This window comes from Culex quinquefasciatus, chromosome 3 (genome assembly GCF_015732765.1).
Source record: "Culex quinquefasciatus strain JHB chromosome 3, VPISU_Cqui_1.0_pri_paternal, whole genome shotgun sequence".
NCBI classification, from domain to species: Eukaryota; Metazoa; Arthropoda; class Insecta; order Diptera; family Culicidae; genus Culex; species Culex quinquefasciatus.
The window spans coordinates 183,532,031-183,554,955 of NC_051863.1; the positions used below are offsets into that span (position 1 = coordinate 183,532,031).

General features: G+C 37.6%; 1 protein-coding gene across 7 annotated transcripts in view; it reads right to left on the reverse strand.

Moving 5' to 3' along the window:
• The window catches only part of LOC6035310 (supervillin), a 388,528-nt gene that overhangs the window by 186,873 nt on the left and 178,730 nt on the right, over positions 1-22,925 (reverse strand). For all 7 annotated transcript variants that reach the window (XM_038264419.1, XM_038264421.1, XM_038264422.1 and 4 more), the window contains 2 exons: positions 3,700-4,792; positions 690-1,162 (listed from right to left, as the gene is read on the reverse strand). In XM_038264419.1, the coding sequence (XP_038120347.1) occupies positions 690-1,162; positions 3,700-4,792 (1,566 nt within the window). The remainder of the gene's footprint in view (positions 1-689; positions 1,163-3,699; positions 4,793-22,925) is intronic.

A 22,925-nucleotide genomic window follows, 5' to 3' on the forward strand; every position in this document is an offset into this window, starting at 1 on the left:
CCGAAGACACCAAATCGAACAAAAAATTCCTTCAAAAGATATGGATTTTTGAATTTTCATACATCATTTTTGTATGGACTGCTTCCAAATTTGTATGGAAAATTATATGGACAAACTAATGATGCAAAATGGCTTCTTTGGGCATACCGAAAACACCAAAAAAGTTTCAGTCGGATTAAAAAATACAAAAATTAAAATTTAAGAAAAAAGACCGATTTCGTAGAGAATTGCTCTATTCAAAAACACCCAAAAAACAAAAACCTAAAATTTGGTTTATTGGACATTTAAAATAAAACTCCAGATATAAACAATGCTTGAAACAGTATCGCAGCTATGTTGCAGTTACAAATTTGCAAAAATAACAATGATTTTTTTTCTGCAGTTAAAAAAAAATTAAACATAAATCAAAAAAATCACTAGATTTGTACAGCTTTGGCATGGAATCAGTCATCGCGAAAAAAGAACATAAAACATGGAAAAGAAAAGGAAAACCAAAGAGGTAATAATAATGCAAAATAAATAAATGTGAATGGGGCTGAGTGGAAAAAGCACGCGCGCAGGATTTATGCTCAATGAGAAACAGCTGGCCAAATTGGCTTCTCAACTCGGAGGTCGGTCGAGGAAGGGAAAGATATGGAGACAGGAATGGGACGTTCGAGGGTTTTCGAAGCAAGCAGCGGTGGCCTTACCCAGGGCAGCGGCACGAAGTCTGGACGATCTGGTCGTACGGATCGGCTGCTGCGGTTGTTGTTTGACCTGTTGCGTCGGAACAACCTGTTTCTCGTCGGCTGATGACCGGCTCGTTGCTGCCAGGCTGCGGTCCCGCGGTTTTCGTGACGACGGCGGTTGATGCGACGGGGACAGTGGCAGTGAACCGCCACCTCCTGCGTCGCCGGTTGAGGAGCTCGTTGCAGTCTTGGGCCGGTTCGTGCCATGTTTGCTCGAGGAAGTGGCCGCACTGATGTTGGAGGTAGACGTCGGTGCGCTACGGGATGCCACGGTGGACGAGGCGGCGAGCCAGGGTCGGGCGGCCACGGCTGCCGCCGACAGGGATGACGTGGACGCGGATGAGGCTGCTGGCTTCGAGGATGACGATGACGGCTGAGATTTGCTATGAATTGCACTTGATGTGGGAGTATTGGCTGTTGATCTAGATGATGATCTGAAAAGTGGGAAAAGAATCGAAAAAGAGGGAAGAGAGCTGATTAGGAAGAGTGGTTTTATTGGGAATTGGGTACACTTGGAAGTAATCTCCAATTAGCCTAATGGCCTGTTGTAGCTCCATATAAGTTGGTTACAAACAACTGCTTAGTTTTTATTTTTTTCTCGTTATTCAAAATCATTTTGTTTGGAAATGAATTAAGAAGTAAAGCATGTTGTTTGATTTCTCAAAAAAGAATCATAGAATTACCATTAATTACTTGAATTATCATGAATTACTAGAACCTACTCCGGAATTACTGAGAAATTTCCAGAATTGCTAACTTTCTAAAAATCCTTGTAATTCAATTTTCAATTTAATTTCAACTTTTATATTTTTATGACATCCATGAATTTGGGAAATTTGAAAATGTGATTGGTTGAATACTACCTCTTTTTTAAAGAATTTCCTCATAAAAAAGTGTGCGAAAATGTGAAATTCATCAGTTCCTGAAGTAATTACAGTGAACTCTCTCGTTGACGATTTTAAAGGGACCGTCGAGAACGGGAGTTATCAAATTATAGAACGAAAAATCAAAGCAATCTATTTGAAGGGACTGAAAAAAATATTGACAGCTGAAACAATATTGATATCGAGCTCAAATCAGGAATTTTTCTGGTACTTTTGTACCCGACCCTCTCCGATTTCAATGAAACTTTGTAGACATGTTATCCTAGACCTATAAAAGCCATTTTTGTGTATATGGAGCCAATAGTACTCGAAAATAACATTTGAGAAGGGCGTAAGGTATTTAAATATTTTTGTATTTTGTAATTTAAAAATTACTGTATCTCGAAGCCGTTGCTTCGTATCAATAGTGGTCAAAAACAAACTTGTAGGAAATTGGACGGGCTTTCTGAAAAAAATACACTGAAATAAAAATACACGCCACATCCATGAGATTTTTTGATTTTTAAGTCTAAAACTTAAATTTAAAAGTGATGTCACGATTTTTTTTTCGTTCAAAATTTTTGAGGAAATACCCTAAGATGTTACCAAAAGACTGACGAAAAATGCAGGATGGTATGTCTCTCCTAAAAACATACAAAAAAAATTACTATAACTGTTTTTTTGAAAAGTGGTCTAAACGTCAAAATTTTTGAAAACCAGTAGTGGGGATCGATTTTCCAGACAAACAATTTACATAAAAGTCTCCATATTGACCACTGTCCTATGTCCAATCCTTGGGAAGATACAGCGGTTTTAAAAATAAAAATGTTGAAAAAACGGGTTTTTTGTGGTTTTTGGCAATTTCTATATGACAGACTTGGTTTTTCAGTCTCGTAAATATTTTTACCGGAAAGCTCGTCCAATTTCCCATAAGATTGCCTTTGACATCATTTCAATTGGATGTAAGGGCTTACAGATATAAGCTTAATTGCATTGCTAATAACTGAAAACAGAATATTTTTTTTCAGTGTGGTAGAAACCAGGACAGTCAATTTGCATACGTAAATAGGGCCAAATATGAGCAATATGAAAAAAAGTTGTGCAAACTTAGTGATCACAGCCATTTCCCGAAACCTTTTGAAGTCCTGAATAACTTCGAGTCAATTTGGTATAGGATTTTTTTTATAGAAAAACTCCTTTTTTTAGATATTTAAAAAATCTACGTTTCCACTTTACTTTCGTGCAAAAAATACATTTTAGACCAGTTTTGAGGACGCTGTATCTTGAATATGAATTCTGGAAGAACTTGTGATTAGATTACGTCCCAAAACTTTTTTCGTCAATATTAGTCTAGTAATCCGGCCATAATATTGACCTTTTTGACATAAGTCACCCACCGCAAATCCTTATATCAAAAAAAGGTAAATATTGTGATCGGATTACTAGACGAATGATTGATTGCAGTACATTCGAGCAACCTCGGAAAAAGTAATGTAAAAATTAGAGCGGCCAGGCCTACTGCGTTGCATCAACCGCAGAGACAGATTCTGTGAATGGACCACATTTCACATATTCAACAGGGAAAGAAGGATGCTTGGACACACCGTATTAAACGAATGAAGGCCTTTTTTTCTTATGTTTTTGAATTTTAATCCGGATTGCGATATAAACATTTAAAACCAGCTAACAAAATATAGGTCATTATTTGATTAAAAATAAATCTTTTTTTTTCTCCACAATTTTTTTTGCCGCCTGATTTTGAAAAGGACAAAAACAAAATTAAATTGCAATTTGTTAAGAGAAAACAAATACACTCAAACCCCGATGGTTTGACACCAACTGTTGTCAAACGAACGGGGTCACTTTTTAGTTTGACACCCCTTTTACACGGAGTTCACAAACACTATTAAATGTTTGTGTTGATAGTGTTCGTAAGCGCCGTGTAAAAAGTGACAGTTTGTCACTTTTTAGTTTGACTTTGACCAACCAACGGGGTACAAACTAAAAAAGTGTCAAACGAAAAAGTGACCAACCACCGGGGGTTGAGTGTATTTTACAAATATTAATTTAATTCTACATTCAACATTTACCACAAAACGATCACTCACCTTTTCTTAATTTCCAGTCTTTCATTTTCGTTTTCTTGGACAGTGTTCCTTAAATAGATGGCCTTCCGCCGGTCGGCCTTATATTTCGCTATCCTATCTATGTCCTTGGCGGCAAACAGCTCGGCGGCTCCCGCCGCCTGCCCTCCACTGCCGGAGGTAGCCGACGAGGCCGAGGATGATCCGGCCCGCTGCGGCACCACATTCTCCTTGCGGGACGTTGACGCCCTAGCCGACGACGCCGTCCGGCTGCCATCTCGGCTGCCCCCGGAAGCAGGTTTCGGGTTGCTTCCGCTGGTACTTCCGCTACTGCTGCTCATTGCCTGCGCCCTTTCCGCTTCCTTCTCCTGGCATATTATGTTGAGCAGGCGCGAGATGGGCGTCGATTCGGGGCCGAAAAAGTCCGAAATGGTCTTGGAGCGGGTCTTTAGGAAGGCGTCATTCCGCTTGAGGGACGATTTGTGGGGCGGTCGTGACCGCTGCTGCTGGTGGGCCGCGGAAGTGGCCGCGAACGCTGACGGGGTGGAAGGTGGCGGCGCGTGGTGAGCGGGTTGGGACGGCGAGTAGGACGAGTTGATGCTAGGGGAGGGCGGTGATCCGAGGGATCGTTGAGTGACTAGGGGCTTGCGCGGGTAGGACACCGGTGGGTGGCGCTGGATTCGACGGAAGTTGGCTCCGCTGAATTTGGGTGCGCCTGTGGGAGGTGCCTGCTCTGCGGCTGCTCGATCGAGGCTTGTGGAACGCGTAAATTGCGGATCGGGCTGTTGCTGTTCGGCGCGAATCGCCTGAAGGATGCTGGCGAGACTCGAACTCGACGGTTGCGATTGGTGCTGCTGGGCGGGAATGCTTGGGTAGTAAGTGCTGTTGATGTATTCCTGTTGCCGTTGGCGTTGCTGCTGCTGGTAGATCTGCTGCTGATCGAGACTAGGTTGTTGTTGCGGCAGCGATTGCTGATAGATATGGTGCTGCTGTTGTTGAGGAGGAGGTGCTTGCTGATAACTAGAGTTATGTTGCGTTTGGCAGCTTATGTTGGCAGTGGCGGATGAAAGCTTCTTCTCCAACTCTAGGATGGCGGGGTTGACGAATGGTTTGTTGTCTGGAAAGGGAGAACAAAGAAAGTTTATTTAATTTGTTGTGAAATAGCTTGAAATGCTACCAGAGAGAATTTAAATGACTGTTATTTCGTAAACTTGTAAATTTTTACTAATCAAAGCCAACTGTATGAAATACACGATGAAACAATCTTATTTGACAGTTCCCAAATTTGATGATTGCCTGTTGGCAAAATTATAAACATGGATACCACCGAGGACCAACCCATCCCAGATAACCCCGGTCAGGATACTACTCCGGACCATGATGCGTCAACGCACGACGCATCCGCTCCAGATCCTTCGGCCACGACAGACACCGCAAGTCAGGACAAAAGCGGCCAGGAATCTCCGACGCAAAAACCCTCCAGTCGAAAGTCCTCAATCCTATCCGCGCTTCGGGACATGACCACAAGTCGGAACGCGTCGAATCTGGACACTTCGTCGCAGAATAAAACTGGCACGGGAAGTCCAGCGTTGGAACATTCGAGCCGGAACGCGTCGAATCTTGAAGCCTCAGTTCAAGACAAAACCGGATTGGGTACTCCAGTTCAAGATACTACGAGTAGGAATGCCTCCAATCTTGAAGCATCAATTAAAAACAAATCTAGTTCCGGAACTCCAGTTCAAAATACTTCTAGTCGGAATGGCTCGAAGCTAGATAGCTCAATTCAGGATAAGACAGGTCGAAGTACTCCAGTACAAGACACATCGAGCAGGAACATCTCCCAATTGGACTCCTCAATCCGGAGTAAAACTGCTGAGGACTCTTCAGTTTTAGACGGATCAACCCAGGAGACATCAATCCGGAATGCGACTCAGAACATATCTGCAAGTCAAGGGATCCGTACCCCAGACCGAATATCCCGTAACGTTTCGGCGTCATCGGTGCCCAAGAGTCAACTGTCCGTCCAGGTAACACCCGCTCCAACCGGAGCAGCAGCTCCGGAGGTACGAGTCACAACGGCAACCCCAACAACGTCACGTATTTCGCTGGAACCTGCTCCTTCGGACACGTCACAGTGGAACCTGACCGCGTACCAGTTCAACTGTCCACTGCTGCCGCAGGACATCGCAAAGGATTACAACGAGTTGGGTTCGATCCAGCTTCCGGAGTACTATCAACTTGTGGACCACACCCTGGCAACCGTCTTCAACTGCTTCAAAAATGGCCGCCGGGACGTCCAAAAGCTGCAACCGGACCAGATTCTGTGGGCCCTCAAAATGATAGAAGCTCACCAGGTCGCGGAACGTGACTTGGCTTCGGAGAATGTCCGCCTTTTGAAGCAATTTCTTGGAGAGATCGTCATTTCCATGTGCGCCGGAGGAATCCCCGAAAGACGCCCGATAACGGAACTCCCCCGCCCCGAAGGGCTTCAAGACGACCTGCCCGAAGAATCGTTCACCCTAGGACGACTACCCGTTGGTCACCGTCGAGACATTACGGCACTTCCTTCAAGAACGATCCCGCCTGCGGCCGCTTCAACGCCGGTGCCACCTCGGGAAAGAACGCTCAACGAAACGCCAGACGACCCAATATCTTACTCAACGCCACCTCCTCGGTCGGAAACCTCAATCGGCACCCGAACACCCCCGCTGGAATCGTCCACCCCCCTGCACACCTCAACCCCGATCAAACGAACTCCCAACCCCAAAAAGGCCTCAATCCTGGATCTACGCGAAGGCCTGCGCCAAATCCACGACCTTTTCAGTCAGTACAAGACCAGCCGACTGGAGCGCAACGAGGGGGACAAGCTGAATCTGCTGGCCATCGAGCGGCTGCTGATCGACATGGGAGCCAACAGTGGCGGACCTTCCTAACAACCCGACCGACATCGTCCGAAATTGTGTGTCAAAATCAGCGAGCTGTGTATCGAAATTGTAACGAGTTGCGGCAATGATGAGTGAGTGCCGGGTAATAAACAAAAACTGTTTGCGATTACTGAAGACGGGGGTCATTCATGTATCACGTGTTTTGTTTCTTTTCAGCTTAAAACCATCTGGAAGATATTTTTATTTTGAAGACTAACAATGCAAATTTTCAAAATAAATACACTTGGACAAATTAATAGCCTCGTGATTTACGAACTACCCTTCAAATATTGATCCTCCCCCTAAACTGCACGAAATTTTGATCGCAGATGATGGAGGTGTTTATGGTTTGGTTTTCCTCCGAGAGAAGCACCTGAATCAGACAGTCAGAGTTGATTGCTTGTGGCTGCAGATAGAGACAAGGCTAGGCAGAAGAATGATGTAATTTCGCTTTTTATATACACATTCATTAGTAAATTTAGAACTTGTTGTTTGGGCCAGCGAGCGAGAGCGAGCGCACTCTGACAATGAAACCATCACCAGCTGGAGTTTTGGTTTGTGAATTTGGCTAGTGGAACTAAAAACTCAATAAAAGATAAAAATTAAATCTTTCGACATTACAGTTTTTTATGCAAATTTCTTTAACATGATTGATTTGAAGCAAATTTAGCGGCGAACTTATAAAATCGTGGAATAACAGTTAACCCCTTCCCGCCCAGAGCAAAATCGAGATTTTTTTTCGTTTTTCTTCATTACTCGTAACTGGTTGGACCAAATTAAATGAAATTTTAACGGTGATATGTAAGCAGTCTATATAAGTTAATGTAGGTTGAATCAGGTTGAAAAAATGCATGGTTGCAGAAAAATTTAATTTTGAAGACAATAATGTGTGGTGCTCTGGAGTAATCATGGGCGTGAGAGGGTTAATATATATATATAAGCTGTAATTCATGATCAAAGTGCTGATAGGCCGATAATAGAAAAAGGCTGAGAAAGGGTATAGTTCCCCTAATTTGTAACTTCCCAAAGTTGTTGTTGTTTTCAATTTTTTAATTTAAAAAACGTCTCTTTTGAAGCAAAACTGATGCAGTACTATTAAATTATAATTTGAGCATGAGCATGAGCATGAGCATGGTTGACTGCCAATGAGCTGCTACTCCGTTATTGACAGATCAGCTGAAGTTAAACAATGAATCAAAAATGATCAGTGGGAGCCAAACATCCGTTCACTGTTCAACCCCTGAAGACCCCGACTTTATTAGTCAATACCGGCGCCCTCCCAAGAAGCCTGCAGTTCAACAAAAGGGAGGAATGTTAGTCCGATAGTTGAAGTTGCAGACTCTTCAAGCACATAGTTTTTCGCTATATACTTGTTGATACCGCTTGAGACCGTTGAATCCACAGCATCTCCTTCAAGCATCACGTGATTATTTTTTTTGGGTTAGTAGGATAAGGTATTGGCTTTTCGATGCCTCCCGAGCTACGATGCTATGGGGAGGACTTTCATAACAAACCCGTCGGCGAGCCTTCCGAGCAACGATGCTATGGGAAGGTCTTTCTAATTAGCACACCAAAACACTCGCGCACAGGTATTTAAATACTGAATAAATGTAATTTTTCATCACGATTACCCAGACGACATTGATGATAAAGGCAGGACTTTTCTACAGTCATTTACAGTAATACTTAAACTTATTTTAATGCAACAATTCACACGACGTCGTGCCTCCCGATCAACGATGATGTAGGAAGGACTTGAGCAAGCCAATCAGGATGAAACACGAAATAAAATTCTTTTCTTTTCACACACAATGCCACATAATTGACCGCGCGTCACCACCCAACTAATTGAACTGATTTTCTTCTGCTTGTGGGCAAGCCAATCAGGATGAAACACGAAATAAAATTCTTTTCTTTTCACACACAATGCCACATAATTGACCGCGCGTCACCACCCAACTAATTGAACTGATTTTTTTCTGCTTGTGGGCAAGCCAATCAGGATGAAACACGAAATAAAATTCTTTTCTTTTCACACACAATGCCACATAATTGACCGCGCGTCACCACCCAACTAATTGAACTGATTTTCTTCTGCTTGTGGGCAAGCCAATCAGGATGAAACACGAAATAAAATTCTTTTCTTTTCACACACAATGCCACATAATTGACCGCGCGTCACCACCCAACTAATTGAACTGATTTTTTTCTGCTTGTGGGCAAGCCAATCAGGATGAAACACGAAATAAAATTCTTTTCTTTTCACACACAATGCCACATAATTGACCGCGCGTCACCACCCAACTAATCGAACTCTGCAGTACTATTAAATTATAATTTAAGTAATAAGTCCTCTACAAATTTTATTTGAAGTTTTTGTCTCCCTCCCCTTCAAAGTTGGCCCGCAAAATCAGGGGGCAAAAGAATATTTCTTTAATAAACTGCAAAATTTCAATGGAAATTTAATAACAGTCAGCTGAAATCAATTTAAACTGTTTTTTCCTGCATTCAGAATCATTGTTAGCATGTTTGGGTTGATTGAAAATTTTTTTGATTTTTTTGAAAATTTTCGATGTTTAAGTTTTTTTTTCGCTAAAATTTTTGTTTTCGTCAAATAATTAATTTTTTGAAAATTAATGATTGCAAAACAACTGAACTAATTAAAAATGCATTTTTTCCATGCAAATGCTGAAACTATGGCTTTGTTCTTTCATTTTTTTATCAAAGCAAAAACTATTAAATCTTTATAAACAACCGTTTTACAATGTTTGTGATTGCTATAAATATCGTTTTTGACCAAAAATATTTTAAAGTAATTGCAAATTAGTTCTATTATAGTCTTGTTGTTCTCAATACAGGCTCTCTACTGAACATGGGAAACAAAAAAATAATAGCGGCTAAAGGAAAATTGTCAGCATACTGGAGTTATCACAAGCCAACAGTGTTTTCCCTTCTTTAAAGAAGGGAAAATTCTACTTTAAAGGGAAAATTAAACTTTCGGCAGACAGTCAAGAGAGTTATCTCTTCTTTAAAGAAGGGAAATTCAACTTTAAAGGAAAATTTCAACTTTTGGCAGTTATGACAGTCACGAGAGTTTTCGCTTCTTTAAAGAAGGGAAAATTCAACTTTAAAGGGAAAATTCGAGTCAGCAGTTATCACAATAAAGGCAAAATCTAAACTGATCATTTTTTGAAATAAACCTACATTCATAATAAAAATAAAACTTTTCTGGGGAATGAGTTTCTGGGGAATGGACCATTCTGGGGAATGGCATTCTGGGGAATGGCATTCTGGGGAATGGCATTCTGGGGAATGGAATTCTGGGGAATGGGATTCTGGGGAATGGGATTCTGGGGAATGGGATAGAACCTAAAAAAATCAATAATTACTAAAAATTGTAAACGTTGTTCTTTCTCAAAGTCCAACAAAAATATCGTAAATAACCATTAAAAATGGAATTTTTGAAAAAAATAAAACGTTTAACGGAAGATTGCAAAAAAAAAATAAAAAATAAAGAATACATCAATAAATCAAACTTAAAAAAAAAAATTCCTTGGCCAATGAGTTCTTTTGGATAGATTTAGCTAAAATAGGTCTATTTTTGCATGCGATCCATGAAACTGTTGCAAAAACACGAAAGATATCATCGGTTGAAATATGTGGGTTAAGTTGGTGACACTGATAAAACTTATTTGCCACAAAATTTAAATTTATTGTGGTTTTATCTTAGCAACCAGCAGTTCAATTAACTATATTTTTAAAAACAAAATTCTCAGCTCGTCTAAAACAATTTTTTGCTGAAATTTTCATGCTTCAAAATGCAATTTATATTAACTGCCGAAAATTTAATATAAAAAATAAATAAAATTTGAGAATAGCGCAAATAACTGTAAACGATTTAAATTTGATTTTGCCTTTAAAAAATGTAAGTCAATTTCGACTTATTTTTTGCACTCTTGAAACGAAAAAATAAAAATAAAAACGTAATTCTGCAACATAACTGTAAGTGCTTAAAGGAGAAATAAAAAAAAACGTTTTGTGTGTACCTATTATTTATGATAAGTTCCAAGTTTGGAATCCTAATCATAACCTACAACTTTGCCGAAGACATAAAATCGATCAGAAAATCCCTTCTCAAGAGACAGATATCGACAGTTCGGACAAAGTTTCATCGAAATTAATAAATAGAAATAAAAGTATATTTGCGACAACGTAGAGAATTAACAGACTGTTACATTCATCACCGATATATTTTAAACAAATCTCTCTCCAGGCGCCAAAACAACCTGATTTCCCACCCATTCAAATCCACTTCAAAATTGACTCGTAATCGCATCATTAGTCAGTTATAGTTACTCGCCATACTGTGCAAATCCATTCGCCACAATCGTCACTCTAGGTTCGCCATCACTTGGCAATGATCTTGCCCCCATATCTCGTAGCGTTACGTTGCAAAATCGGTCAAATTAAAGCCACTGGCAAGGCTTTGACGGATTTATTAACGACATCTCGGCAAAAAAAAGTATTAAATTTCAGCTCGTGATTCTGCCCACGCAGCTCAACCTGCGGTTGCCTGGTGGCTTTTCTTCTGAAAAGCATTTCAAATCTAGTTTGCCAGCCACACTTTGTATCCGACGGGTTTTAGCTGCAAATTGGTGAGAGTGATTAGGCTATGTGCGGTCTGTAATGGTATACTTGATGATACCATAGGGTAACCAAATAACGTTTTTTTTCAGTTTCTCAAAGGCCTCAGTTGAGCAGTTTAAAAAGAGAATTTTGTTTTCTAAAAGATTCTCAAATGGGGATCTCAACCTAAAATTAAAAAAAAAGGTAACCCTAACGTCACGTTACCCATATGCAAATAGTATCCGCAAATGGATTGATAGTTAGTTAGCTGCCCCGAGATCTACCATATCCGATCCGAGTGTCTCTGTTTCTGCCCCAATTGGCGATTCGCACTCCATCCGGCTTGGCACTTGGCACAGAGCGATTAATGATTTATGGAAATGTCGGAGGCTCGCGCGCGGGCGCAAACCAATCGATTCAACGTTGATCGGCTCAGCAGAAACCAATTTCACCGCCGAGCTCCAATTTGCTCTCCGTTAGTCATATAAAATATACGACTTAATTAAATTGCAGCCGCAGCGAGAATGCAAATACAAATAAAATGCCGCGCAAATTAATTGGGTTCGAGATAAAGCCGCGAAACGCCGCCATTTGAATGCTGCGATTTTAGAAGGTCTAACTGGCGCAGAGTGTGGGAGCGCTCTCAACTAGACTGCTGACAGACAGAGCTGGAAACTGGTGCCAAGAACGTGGGAAATCGGTGACAATACGCAACAGGTCACGTGATATTGATCAGTTTTAGTCCTCTACAGAGTTATCAATTAGAATGATGATCGTTATGAATGGACAGTCTAATTAAACCATTTCAGAAGAGCACAACTTGGAGCAATGTAGCGCCTCATTACTCAAACAAAGTCAATTTGTCCTACTCCAATAACATAAATTGCAAAAGTTTTATCCCAACCAGCGCCACCAGGGAAAATCCTTGCTCAAAGTTCTGCACTGTAAAATGCAGCAAGATTACAAGCTTTACATTGCAGCACACTGCTGTGCTTCAGATTGTTGCGCTTTCGTTATCCCTTCTTGCAGATGAGTGGCATAAAGAAAAGTTTGCTCGGCAAAATCTAGGTCATCCTCGTCATCCCGGTGGAATTCACTTAGGAGGAGCACACAGTTGGAAAAACAACAACAAAAACGTAAATGCACTTCCATGGAACCGACTTTGTCGTCATTCGTCGCTAAATTTGATTCAAGTTACAGAGTAGAGTGATTTCAAAGAGCAACCCCATAAAAGTATGCTACACTGCACACAGCACTTCCCACCGCAAGCTTGTTGGGCCTTGATAAAAATTCTCAACAACCGCAGCATCCGAAATGTACGATGTTCCTCAAATTTGTTTTAGGGGGAGAGAACAAATCCTTGGTTTTTGTTAAACTTAAAATATAAAATATAATATATAAATTTGCCACACACACCTTTTAGAACAAAAATTCTTGAATTAAAAAAATCGCCTTCGTTGAAAAAATAAATCGAAACCAACACTCTCTACCTTAAAACACCTTTCCATTTAACTCGACAGAGTGGAGGAAAAACCTAGTTTGGAGGACTTTTTCAAGGTTGGGTGGCGTCGAAGGGGATAAAGTTTTCCTTTAATCATCGTAATTGTTTGTTGTGCATAGTTTAACAACAACTCGAAGGTGGTTTTAGGCGAATTTCAAGATGGTAGAAAATGGTTGAGTGCCGATATTGGTTTGAAAATATAAAATAACATTTTTCAAATTGGAAAAATGGTTTAGCATCATTGAAATGTTGTTGAAAGAATTTATATATCGGTCAATAATTTCGAATGTATGACAAAAGGTCGAAAGACATAAGATCGAATGGACAAAAGGTCGAATGTCAAAAAGTCGAATGGACAAATGGTCGAATGGACAAAAGGTCAAATAAAAAAATACAATACAAAACTTTTGATGTGAGCCTGAATACACAAATATTTAAAAACAGCTATGGAAAGGGGGTTTAAACGTTCTGATTTAATTTCACTTCTATATTCTTAAAATTTTAAAGGTCTTCTTAATAAAAAATTGCCCCGGATTGCTGGAGACTTTTTGAATGGGGGAGGGAGAGGGTTAGAGGGGGGTTTTCTTTGAAAATATAAATTAATGCGATCGATTTTTTTTATATACAGCTATGTTTTTGAAGTCAGATTTTTCTTGAGATCTACGGTGAGCATGAAAGATAGATTGAAAGATGAACAATATTTAAGAAGCAAGACTTTTTCGTTTTTCGAAACTGTTTAAATTGAAAGAATGTTGAAGTCTCTAAAATATTCCAACGATTTTTATAAATAAAATAAAAATGTAAAAAAACAAAAATCTGAAAAGTATTTGTAAGAAGAACCGCTAATATTTGAAAGAATGGAAAAATTCACAAAACCATTACGACAGTCAAGAACAGGTTTAAAAAAAAAACTAAAAAAGAACTTTTTTTTGGCAGAACTGCTCATGTTTGAAAGAATGGAAAAAACTCACAAAAATATAACAACAAACAAGAAAAGGTTATTTTAGAAATAAAATATCAACTTTAAAAATATTTAAGAAGCCGAACTTTTGTGGAAGAACTGCTCATGTAAAAAAAAAAATGGAACAAACTCTCAAAAATATTTGGAAAATCAAGAATAGGTTTTTTTTTTGTTAAATATTTAATAAACTTCCAAAATATTTTAGAAATCGAACTTTTTTTTGGAAGAACTGCTCATGTTTGAAAGAATGAAAATCTTATCAAAAATGGTTTGGAAGTTAGTCTGTTTAATTAAAAAATGATCATTACAAAAAGGATGGATTTACCAAGGATAAACTCACAGAAAAAAATCAGATTTGTTTGCAAGAAAATATTTTTTTCAAGTTTTTTTTAAGAAGTTTATAATGTTAATTATTTGTTGAATTTTTTCACATTTGACCATTTGTCTTTTCGACGTTTTGTCAATTCGACCTTTTGTCCACATTCACCCTTTTGGCATTCGACCTTTGTCCATTCGACCTTATGCAACCGGACCCTAAGATGACAGTTTTCGTGAGTTGCGCGTATTCACCAATAGATGGCAAGTGGGCCTCGTCGAAGTCCGTCCATCAAATACGCAACTCAAAATTTGCATAGGAAACTTTTTTTTCGTGACGGCTTTTGCGACACGCTCTTTTCAACTATTCTAGACAAATATTTGAACGTGAAGTATCTCTAAACATGTTTTTAAAGAAAATGATAACAGAATGCTTATTTTGTCATTTTAAACCAAAACAAGGCAAAAACTATATTTATTTAAACTATTCGCCATTTTCAAAGGTTTGGCTAAATAATATCGAAAGTCGCCATCTTAGGCCCACTGGGCCCACAAAACGAGATACGCACAGTTTGTATGGGAGCTGTCAACATGCTCCCGGGCTGACCTTATGTCTTTCGACCTTTTTCGCACATCCAATAATTTCTACGCTTTAACAAATATATTAATGCATGCTTTTACTGCAATTTAGAAATCTATTTTTTTTCTGTTCCTCTTTAAGGGTGCCCAGCAACCAAGGAAGTTGTTGTCTTCTTATTCCAAAATTTTCAAACATGCGGAACCAATCCTGCAACAATTTGATTTTAAAAATAACCAAAAATTGTAGTGAATAATTTTGTAGGCAGTACTTTAGGGTATGAACCAAAAATTATATCGATAGTTCTCGTAGTTTTGAAGATACTAATGTCTGTAACAAAAATCTTGGTGCGAAGGCTCTGCTCTTGGTGCGAAGGCTTCTACTTGCACTTATTGACTCAAAACTGTGTTAACTTAAGTCCTTTTCAAATGTATTAGTTGATTTAATTATTTTGAAAATGTTTTAAAAAGTTGAAACAATAAATTTCATCAAGGAGAGTAATTCGTTACGATTTCGTAATTTTTTTTCGCGATATTTAAATTTAATTTTTACATGAAAATCTGTATCTAAAGAAAGGATTTTCTGATCGATTTTGTGTCTTCGGCAAAGTTGTAGGTTATGATTAGGACTTTTCAGAAAAAAAAGTTCTCGGTTACACTTTTTATGACTTAAAGTTCAATTCCCCAAATACGTATTTTATAATTTTCGATAAAAATGTATGTTTTAATGACACAAACATTTTTACACATTTTGAGCCATAGACACATATGATAAAAAAAGTAATTTGATTTTCTGAAAAAAAAAACGTTACTTAATCCACCGATGGTGGTTGGTGCCTTCCTCACAATTATGTACATATGTATTTGTTTCTGTAGTAAGAATGTCAAACCTACAAATTTTATCTGAATTTTACTTCTTACAACATATCTACATGGAGTATGGGTCTAGAATCCCAAAAATCATTGGACGTGATATTAGAACAACACCTACGGGGCTGTTTCATGAAAATTGTGCATTTTCAATAGTTATATTACTTTAAAGTTTTTTAAGCCTTAAGGCAGTAAAAAATATATTTGTTCATTTTTCCCGGGAGTTTCAAATCAACAAAATCCCGGGAGCCAGATCTCCGGATAGATCCGAACAACTTTTTCATCAAAATATTTGAGATCCGGCCTCGGAAATGTGTACAAATGACACTTAGGTGCTCATAACTTTTGATAGGGTTATCAGATCTTAAATCTTTTGGGCTTGTTGGAAAGGTCTTTTGATTACCTATCCAACGATGGGTCGCATGATAGATCCGGACAACTTTTTCATCAACATATTTGGGATCCGGCCTCTAAAATGTGTACAAATGACACTAAAGTGCTCATAACTTTTAATAGGGTTATCAAATCTTCAATGTTTTGGGCTCATTAGAAAGGTCTTTCAAATACCTTTCTAAAAATGTATGATCAGACGGGTTTTCTTACAAAAACCACCCTTTTTACAATCTTTCAAACTTTAGCCAGAATCGTTTTTTAGCATAACTTTTGAAGTACTTAACAAAACTTCATAATAGTTAATATAGGTCTTGTGGGACCCTAAGACGGATCGAATGAGACCAGAACGGCCCAAATCGGTTCAGCCAGTCCGGAGAAAATCGAGTGCATTTTTTTCGGTGCACGGACTTTCAGACATACACACGCACAGACATTTGCTCAGAATTTGATTCTGAGTCTATAGGTATACGTGAAGGTAGGTCTACGAGGTCGAATTAAGAAGTTCATTTTTCGAGTGATTTTATAGCCTTTCCTCAGTAAGGTGAGGAAGGCAAAAAATGAAATTCTTGTAGAGCGTCCAATTTCCCGGGTTACAAAATTCCCGGGAAACGAGAAATTTTCAACAAATTTCCCGGGAAATCCCGGGTATTCCCGGAAAATTTTATTTTTTTAGAAAATTATTCTGATACTGTTTCTGGTTTATATTTTGCAACAGAATTGTATAGAACAGCATTTTTAATGGTCAAAATGAGTGTGAGGATCAATTAATGGCTTGACTGCTTGTAAAAAATCATGCAACTTTGAGAAAATATGTAAATTTTCTAATTTTTTATGCTGTCTTAAAAATCGTACCGTATATTTGAATATTTCAAGCGAGTTCTTGAAATATGGTTGCATTCTTTGGGTAAATTTCATATGATACGAAGTTGTTTTTTAAGTGATTTTTCATGGTTCCATTTATGGTATGATTTCAGTTATATTGTTATATGGCCTAATAAATTAAATAGAATAAAATAATTTACATAGTGCAAAATTGGTTGAAAAAAAACGATATTTTTTTTCGATAATTCTCTTACGGCCTCGGTAGCTCATGTGCTTCATAAATTTGTAATTTCAGACAACCCTTTTTGAAAATTTTTATTATATCAATTCAATTTTCATCCGATATGGTCAAGGTAAACAAAATAGTTTAACACATCTAAATTCATGGCTGGAAGAGGTGAATGATTCAACAAAAAAATTCGTTAAGAAAGGTTGTCGAAAATAAAATATATAATATTCATTCCATCATAGCGTAATTTTTGTTGCCCACCATGTAAGCAAATAATATTCCTAGTTGTGAATGCTTCAAAAATAAATATTGTCTGAATTAAACCTTGACATGAAATTCACAGACATGCTGATTATTTCAAAATGAACAGTAGATTGAAATGACTAAAATCAAATCAGGTTAGCTAATTAGTATTACTTTTTGTGTTATTTCAAAACATTGGTGCCAAAAGGTAGGAAAATGTATACTTTCGCTTGTATTTCGGGAATTCCCGGGAAATTTACAAATTTCCCGGGAAACGGGAAATATTTTTTCCGGGAAATCCCGGGAATTCCCGGGAATTTTTTTCCCGGGACGGGAAATTGGACGCTCTAAATTCTTGGAAAACATCGAAAGTTTTTACATTTTTTCCAAAGAAAATTTTTATTTGCAATCGAAAAGTTCTCTACATATTTTTTTTATATAAAAAGTACCGTTTTCAAGTTACCTATTTTAAAGCATACATTTTCGATTTCTTGAAAGAAAGCACTCTAGATAAAAATATTTTTGAAAAGCGGAGAAAATTTCCTATAATTTCCACCCTAAAATTTGAAAATTGGGCAATATTTTTCTGAGTACAGCCTCAAAAAGGATTCGAATAGATGAAAAACATTCTAGGTGTCACTAAACTTGCCTGTAATTTTCAACTGAAAATATATCTCGGAAACTATTGGTCCGATTTTCAATTTAAAAAATCAAACTTTTGCGAAATTTTCTGATTTTTTTCAAAAACAAAGAGATTAAACAAAGAGGTTTCCAGACATCAAACAAGGTTTTTGGAAATTCCACAGTCCATAAAAAAAGTAATAAAAAAATATTGTGTTTTTGTTGATTGCACATCTATTTCGATTAAAATAAAAAAGCAAAAAAAAAAAATAATTAAAGTTTGCCGCCAGATTTTCCGAGGCAATTATATGGAAAAACGAACACAAAAGAAATATTTTCGACAGCTTAAAAACTATTCTCAATTGGTTTAATTATCATCTATTCTGCTGAAAACGATCACAAACTCACTTCCAGAATACAAATGTTTAAATATTATCATATCATGTTTAATGGGCCAGTGATATGATCCAAAATCTTATTCAAAATACATATTTTATAATTTGAATGTATTAAAAATATGTTCATTGTATTGTAAATTACGACACACATCTCAAAATTTCTAATTAACAAGAAAACAATTCAAATGATATCAACAAACCTTATGTATGGAATTGTTCTTTAATAGTTTGTTTATACTAAAATGTCTCCAACATTTGGCGAAGTTTGATGAAACCTGCCCTAAATGTCAATCGTTTGATAGTTGATCCCATCTCACCCCTTAGAAGGGGTCAAATGAAACTAAATTGATGCTCAAATACAAAGAAAGGGGCAAAATAATTCATCCTCCAGTTTAATTTGAAGGAATCATGTTGACATGCATTGTTGGAAATGAAGTTTTGTTTTAATATTTCGGAAGTTTAAAACAGATTACCAATGGCTGACAATATTTGAAAATTTAGCATTCCCGAACAAAAAAAGCCACTAAAAGAGGCTATTTTTTTTAAACTTAAAACTTAATTCCTAATTTTTTTCCAAATGCAACAAAGCATGATAGCTTTTGAAACTAATTTATGAAACAAAATCTGTCATAATTAGTTTTTACTGTGTAAACAAGATGAAATATTTTACTTCACGTTTTTGGAGCAACGAATATTCCGCGGAAATAACGAAAAAAAAAACACAGTTGATTTATAATGGTATACAGAGAGATGTGAAACCCATTTTTTACAACAGCTATCCAAATTTTCGAGCTAAATGACACTTTAAGTTTAAGCTGCCAACTTTACAACCATCGAAACCTGCTTACACAACTCTAGTCAACCGGTGGATTATTCAATCAAAGTTTTTTTTTCTCTTCTGCCTCGTCGCTTTAACCAAATCCGCCACCATTTGTCAATCGGTCGTTGCCATTCAAATCCAAACCCCCTCCTCTTGAGACGATGAAAACTCGCCCTCCTTCTTCTTTCCTTTTCGCCTCTTCAAACGGCTAATCTTCACAGCACCGGCAGCCGTTTTCTCTCGACCAAATAGTTTTGCCAATTAGTGACATCATGTTAAGCTGTGCGAAGATGTCTCCGGGCAAACTCTTGGCACAAACACAAAGCACTCAAAAACCGTTTACTTTGCCCGCGAACGAGGGGCGGTATAAATCAAAACAGCTTCCGTTTTCTTTCGAGTTTTAAATTCGATAAAATCGCGGTTGCATTTCCCACGGAAACGGCGACGCAGTCGCCGGAAAGTCTTTGCTCGCTTGAAAAGTTCGAAGAAATTGGGACCGTCTAGACGAGAGCAGATTGGACTTTGTCAATTTCCAGCTCTAGGAATAAATTTCGGAAAAGCTCTCTAATGAAGTTTTCCCAGAAGTCTGGCGTTTTTTAGTTGGAAAAGCTACGCACGTTTTTTACTCAGAAAACAAATCTTGTTATCTTTTCGAGCAGAAATCCGGGAAGATCTATTGGATTTCCCGCGAACTCAATATAGGAGGATGAAAATCTGTGCGTGCGATTTCGATAAATTCCTGAGACATGCCGATAGGTTTGGTCCTTTGCTAGGATGGCGAGTGTTTCGGATGTTTTTGAATTGGATAACAAAAGTTCGCGAAGCATTTTCCTTGAACGTGCGCAATACTCATGCAACAAGCCATCCGAAAAAGAGCGACGCGACTTTAAGCGATTTCGATATGAGCATTCCGCAAATACCGGGCGAGCATTTTCAAGAAAAATGGTAGGGAAATGTGGGGTTAAATGAGCAATTTTGTAAGATTGTTCTTTATTTCATTTAATTTCATCTTTTGAAGCTCAATTTCTTTCCTAAAAATATTTCAGAAAAATTTCAATCAACCCCACTCTTCCCAACCCTCTTTCTTCGATACAACACAGACACTCATCTAACCCGAAAGCACGAGTGAGCACGGGGTACACAGGCCAAAATCAAGGTCACACGTTCAAGTGCCGAGCAGCCAGCTGAAAGCTCTTTTGACCTGCAGCAGCAGCCGCTTTGTACCGTCCTCGTTGGCACGGCTGAAGTTCAACCCAGTCAGTCAGTGTGACGATGACACGATGACGGTTGGTAAAGACTCGTGATGATGTCGGAGTTTGCTGAAATTTTCACGTGCCAAAGTAGGATTTGGAACTAGGGGTATCGAGGTTAGATTTCATGACTTCAAAGGAATCGTTGATGCGTAATAGTTATTTTAAACTTTGTCTAGCAAAGTTGGTCAAAATTCCTACACAACGAATTAAAAACGCAAACAATTTCCGAATAGTTTCAAAAGTTTTCCTCTTGAACAATGTTTACAATGCCTTTGCACTCAAATAGAAAGGTAGAACAGGAATTGTATCCTGCACAACACAATAACAAAGCTTGTTGAACTCCCACACGTGACCCTTCTGCAGTAAGTGAGCAAAGTTAGTACTGAGTTAACGCGCGTAAAATCGATTTTGACCTTGACCTTTTTTTTGCACCTGAATGTATGCAACAAGCAGGGTTCAGGTCAGCAGCGCAAAGTGCAACCTTTACACCAGGTGTGCAACAGGTTATGCGGGGTAGAAGCATGTTGAAACGGGCTGTAAACTTTCTCCAGAGGGTAACAAGAATAACGTCATGATTCGAAATCCGGACACTTAGTAGCATATCATTTTTGTTATAGCTGGCAAAAAATCATGTAATAAGTTGGAAATGTAGAAAAATCATCAGGATGTAGTATAAACAGGCAGTTTCAAGAAAATGCATGCAAACTATGTCTTTTCTAACCATTTTTCATCAGAATTTTAAAATTTAAGTGACTTGTTGTGCTTCGAATCCCGGACACTGATAAAAGCTGATCCGAAATCCGGACACTCGATTTTACTTATGAATCGCACAAATTTGGACTGAAATATTAGTGAATGGCATTCTTCAGGTCTCAAATAAGCTGTCAACATCAAAACAATCGATAGTTTATATAAAAATTTGCTAGAATTTAAGGAAATCGAAACCATAAATTTCTGCTTTGCCTTCCCGGTGCTTCGAACGCGTATGAAATATTTCAAGTGAAATGTTTAAAATTTTTGGTAAAATTATAATTTTATTGTATTTAATTGTTTTGGCATTAACTAAAGTGTTCAAACAAACTTTAAATGAAAGTTGTTGTTGAAATTCATCAATAACACAGTTTTGACATTCATAATGCGAACTTATATCCAAATAATTGATAAAACAAGATGAAGTGTCCAGGTTTCGAAGCGTCCGGGAATTCGAATCATGACGTTATACATCAGGAGAAACATTGCGGTTTTCATGTCAAATCAAACAGAAATATTTTTGTTGGAAATTTATACAGTCCAGACTCGTTAATTCGAACCATGGGATTTGTTTTTGTTTTTTGAATTTTCTCACTTTTTACATTAAATTCGAGTTCAGTCAAACTTTCACCATTTTCATTACCGTATGCATTTTTAATATATTTCATCACCGCCTTTTTAGCCTCCTTCTTGGATTTAAATTTCCAAGTCACATAAGAATACTATTTGGGTCATATTTGACCTGAAAGACTTCGAAAAATCGAGTCTGACTGTAGTAAACATTTTTTTTTTCAAATTGAAACAATAAAAAGTCAAAGGCAATCTGGAGAGAAGGTAAGTTTTAAAATCCGAACTATAATAAATCTATGAAGAAATAAATAAATACTTATCAACAACTCTTTATGTTACTTCAGCAATTCCATTTGAAAAGAGCCTAAACCGAAAAAAAAGTTCTCCGGTCGGGCTCAATTTTTTTCTGGAGGTTTCTTGGCCAAAATAATTAGACCCGTAGTTTTTTTTGTTTGGCCATTAGGGTGACCTACATCGTGCTAGGGTGGTTCAAAAAATGGCAATTTTCGTCATTTTACGCAAAAAAAAACACAATTTTCCAAAAATCATCTCTCTTCGTCATTTCATCCGCTTTTAGCTGTCTTAGATGCAAAAGAAAGGTTTGGCTATTTGAGGAAAATAGTAAGAAGTTTCAAAAATCTGGCTCAACATTTGAAAAAAATCATATGAAAACTTAAAATGGCGTTTTGGTTGTGTCTGGATCAAAGAGCCTAAGTCTGAAAATATTTTTATCGGATTCCTTGAAAAATTTCACTTAACATTTCAAAAAATTGGCGATGTCGAACCGTACGTTTCCGAGATATGATTTTTTCAAAATGAAAACTGAGTTTTACGACGAGTCACGCGCAGAAACAGGAAAATGTCAAAAACGAGAAAAACAACTTTTTCACTAATACTGCGATAACTTTAAAATTTCAGCAATGACCTTTACATGTTTGGGTATCAAAAGTTGCGTCCTTCAATTACGAAAATTTTGACATGGTTAAAACGCCATTTTAAGTTTTCATACAATTTTTCAAATGTTAAGCTAGATTTTTAAAACTTCTTTTTCCCAAATAGCCAAACTAATCACCTTTATTTTGCGTCTAGGACAGATTAAATCGGATGCAATTGCGCGGAGATATGATTTTTTTGAAAAAAAGTGGTTTTTACGAAAATCGACAAAAAATGCCATTTTTCGGAACACCCTAACACGACGTAAATCACCCTAATGGCCAATCAAAAAAAATACTGGTCTAATTATTTTGACCAAGGAACCCCCAGAAAATGTTTGAGCCCGATCGTAGAACATTTTTTTTTTTTTTGGTTTAGGCTCTTTTCAAATCAAATTGCTGACCTACTTAATAATTTTACTCAAACGTTACCAAGAATAAGTTTA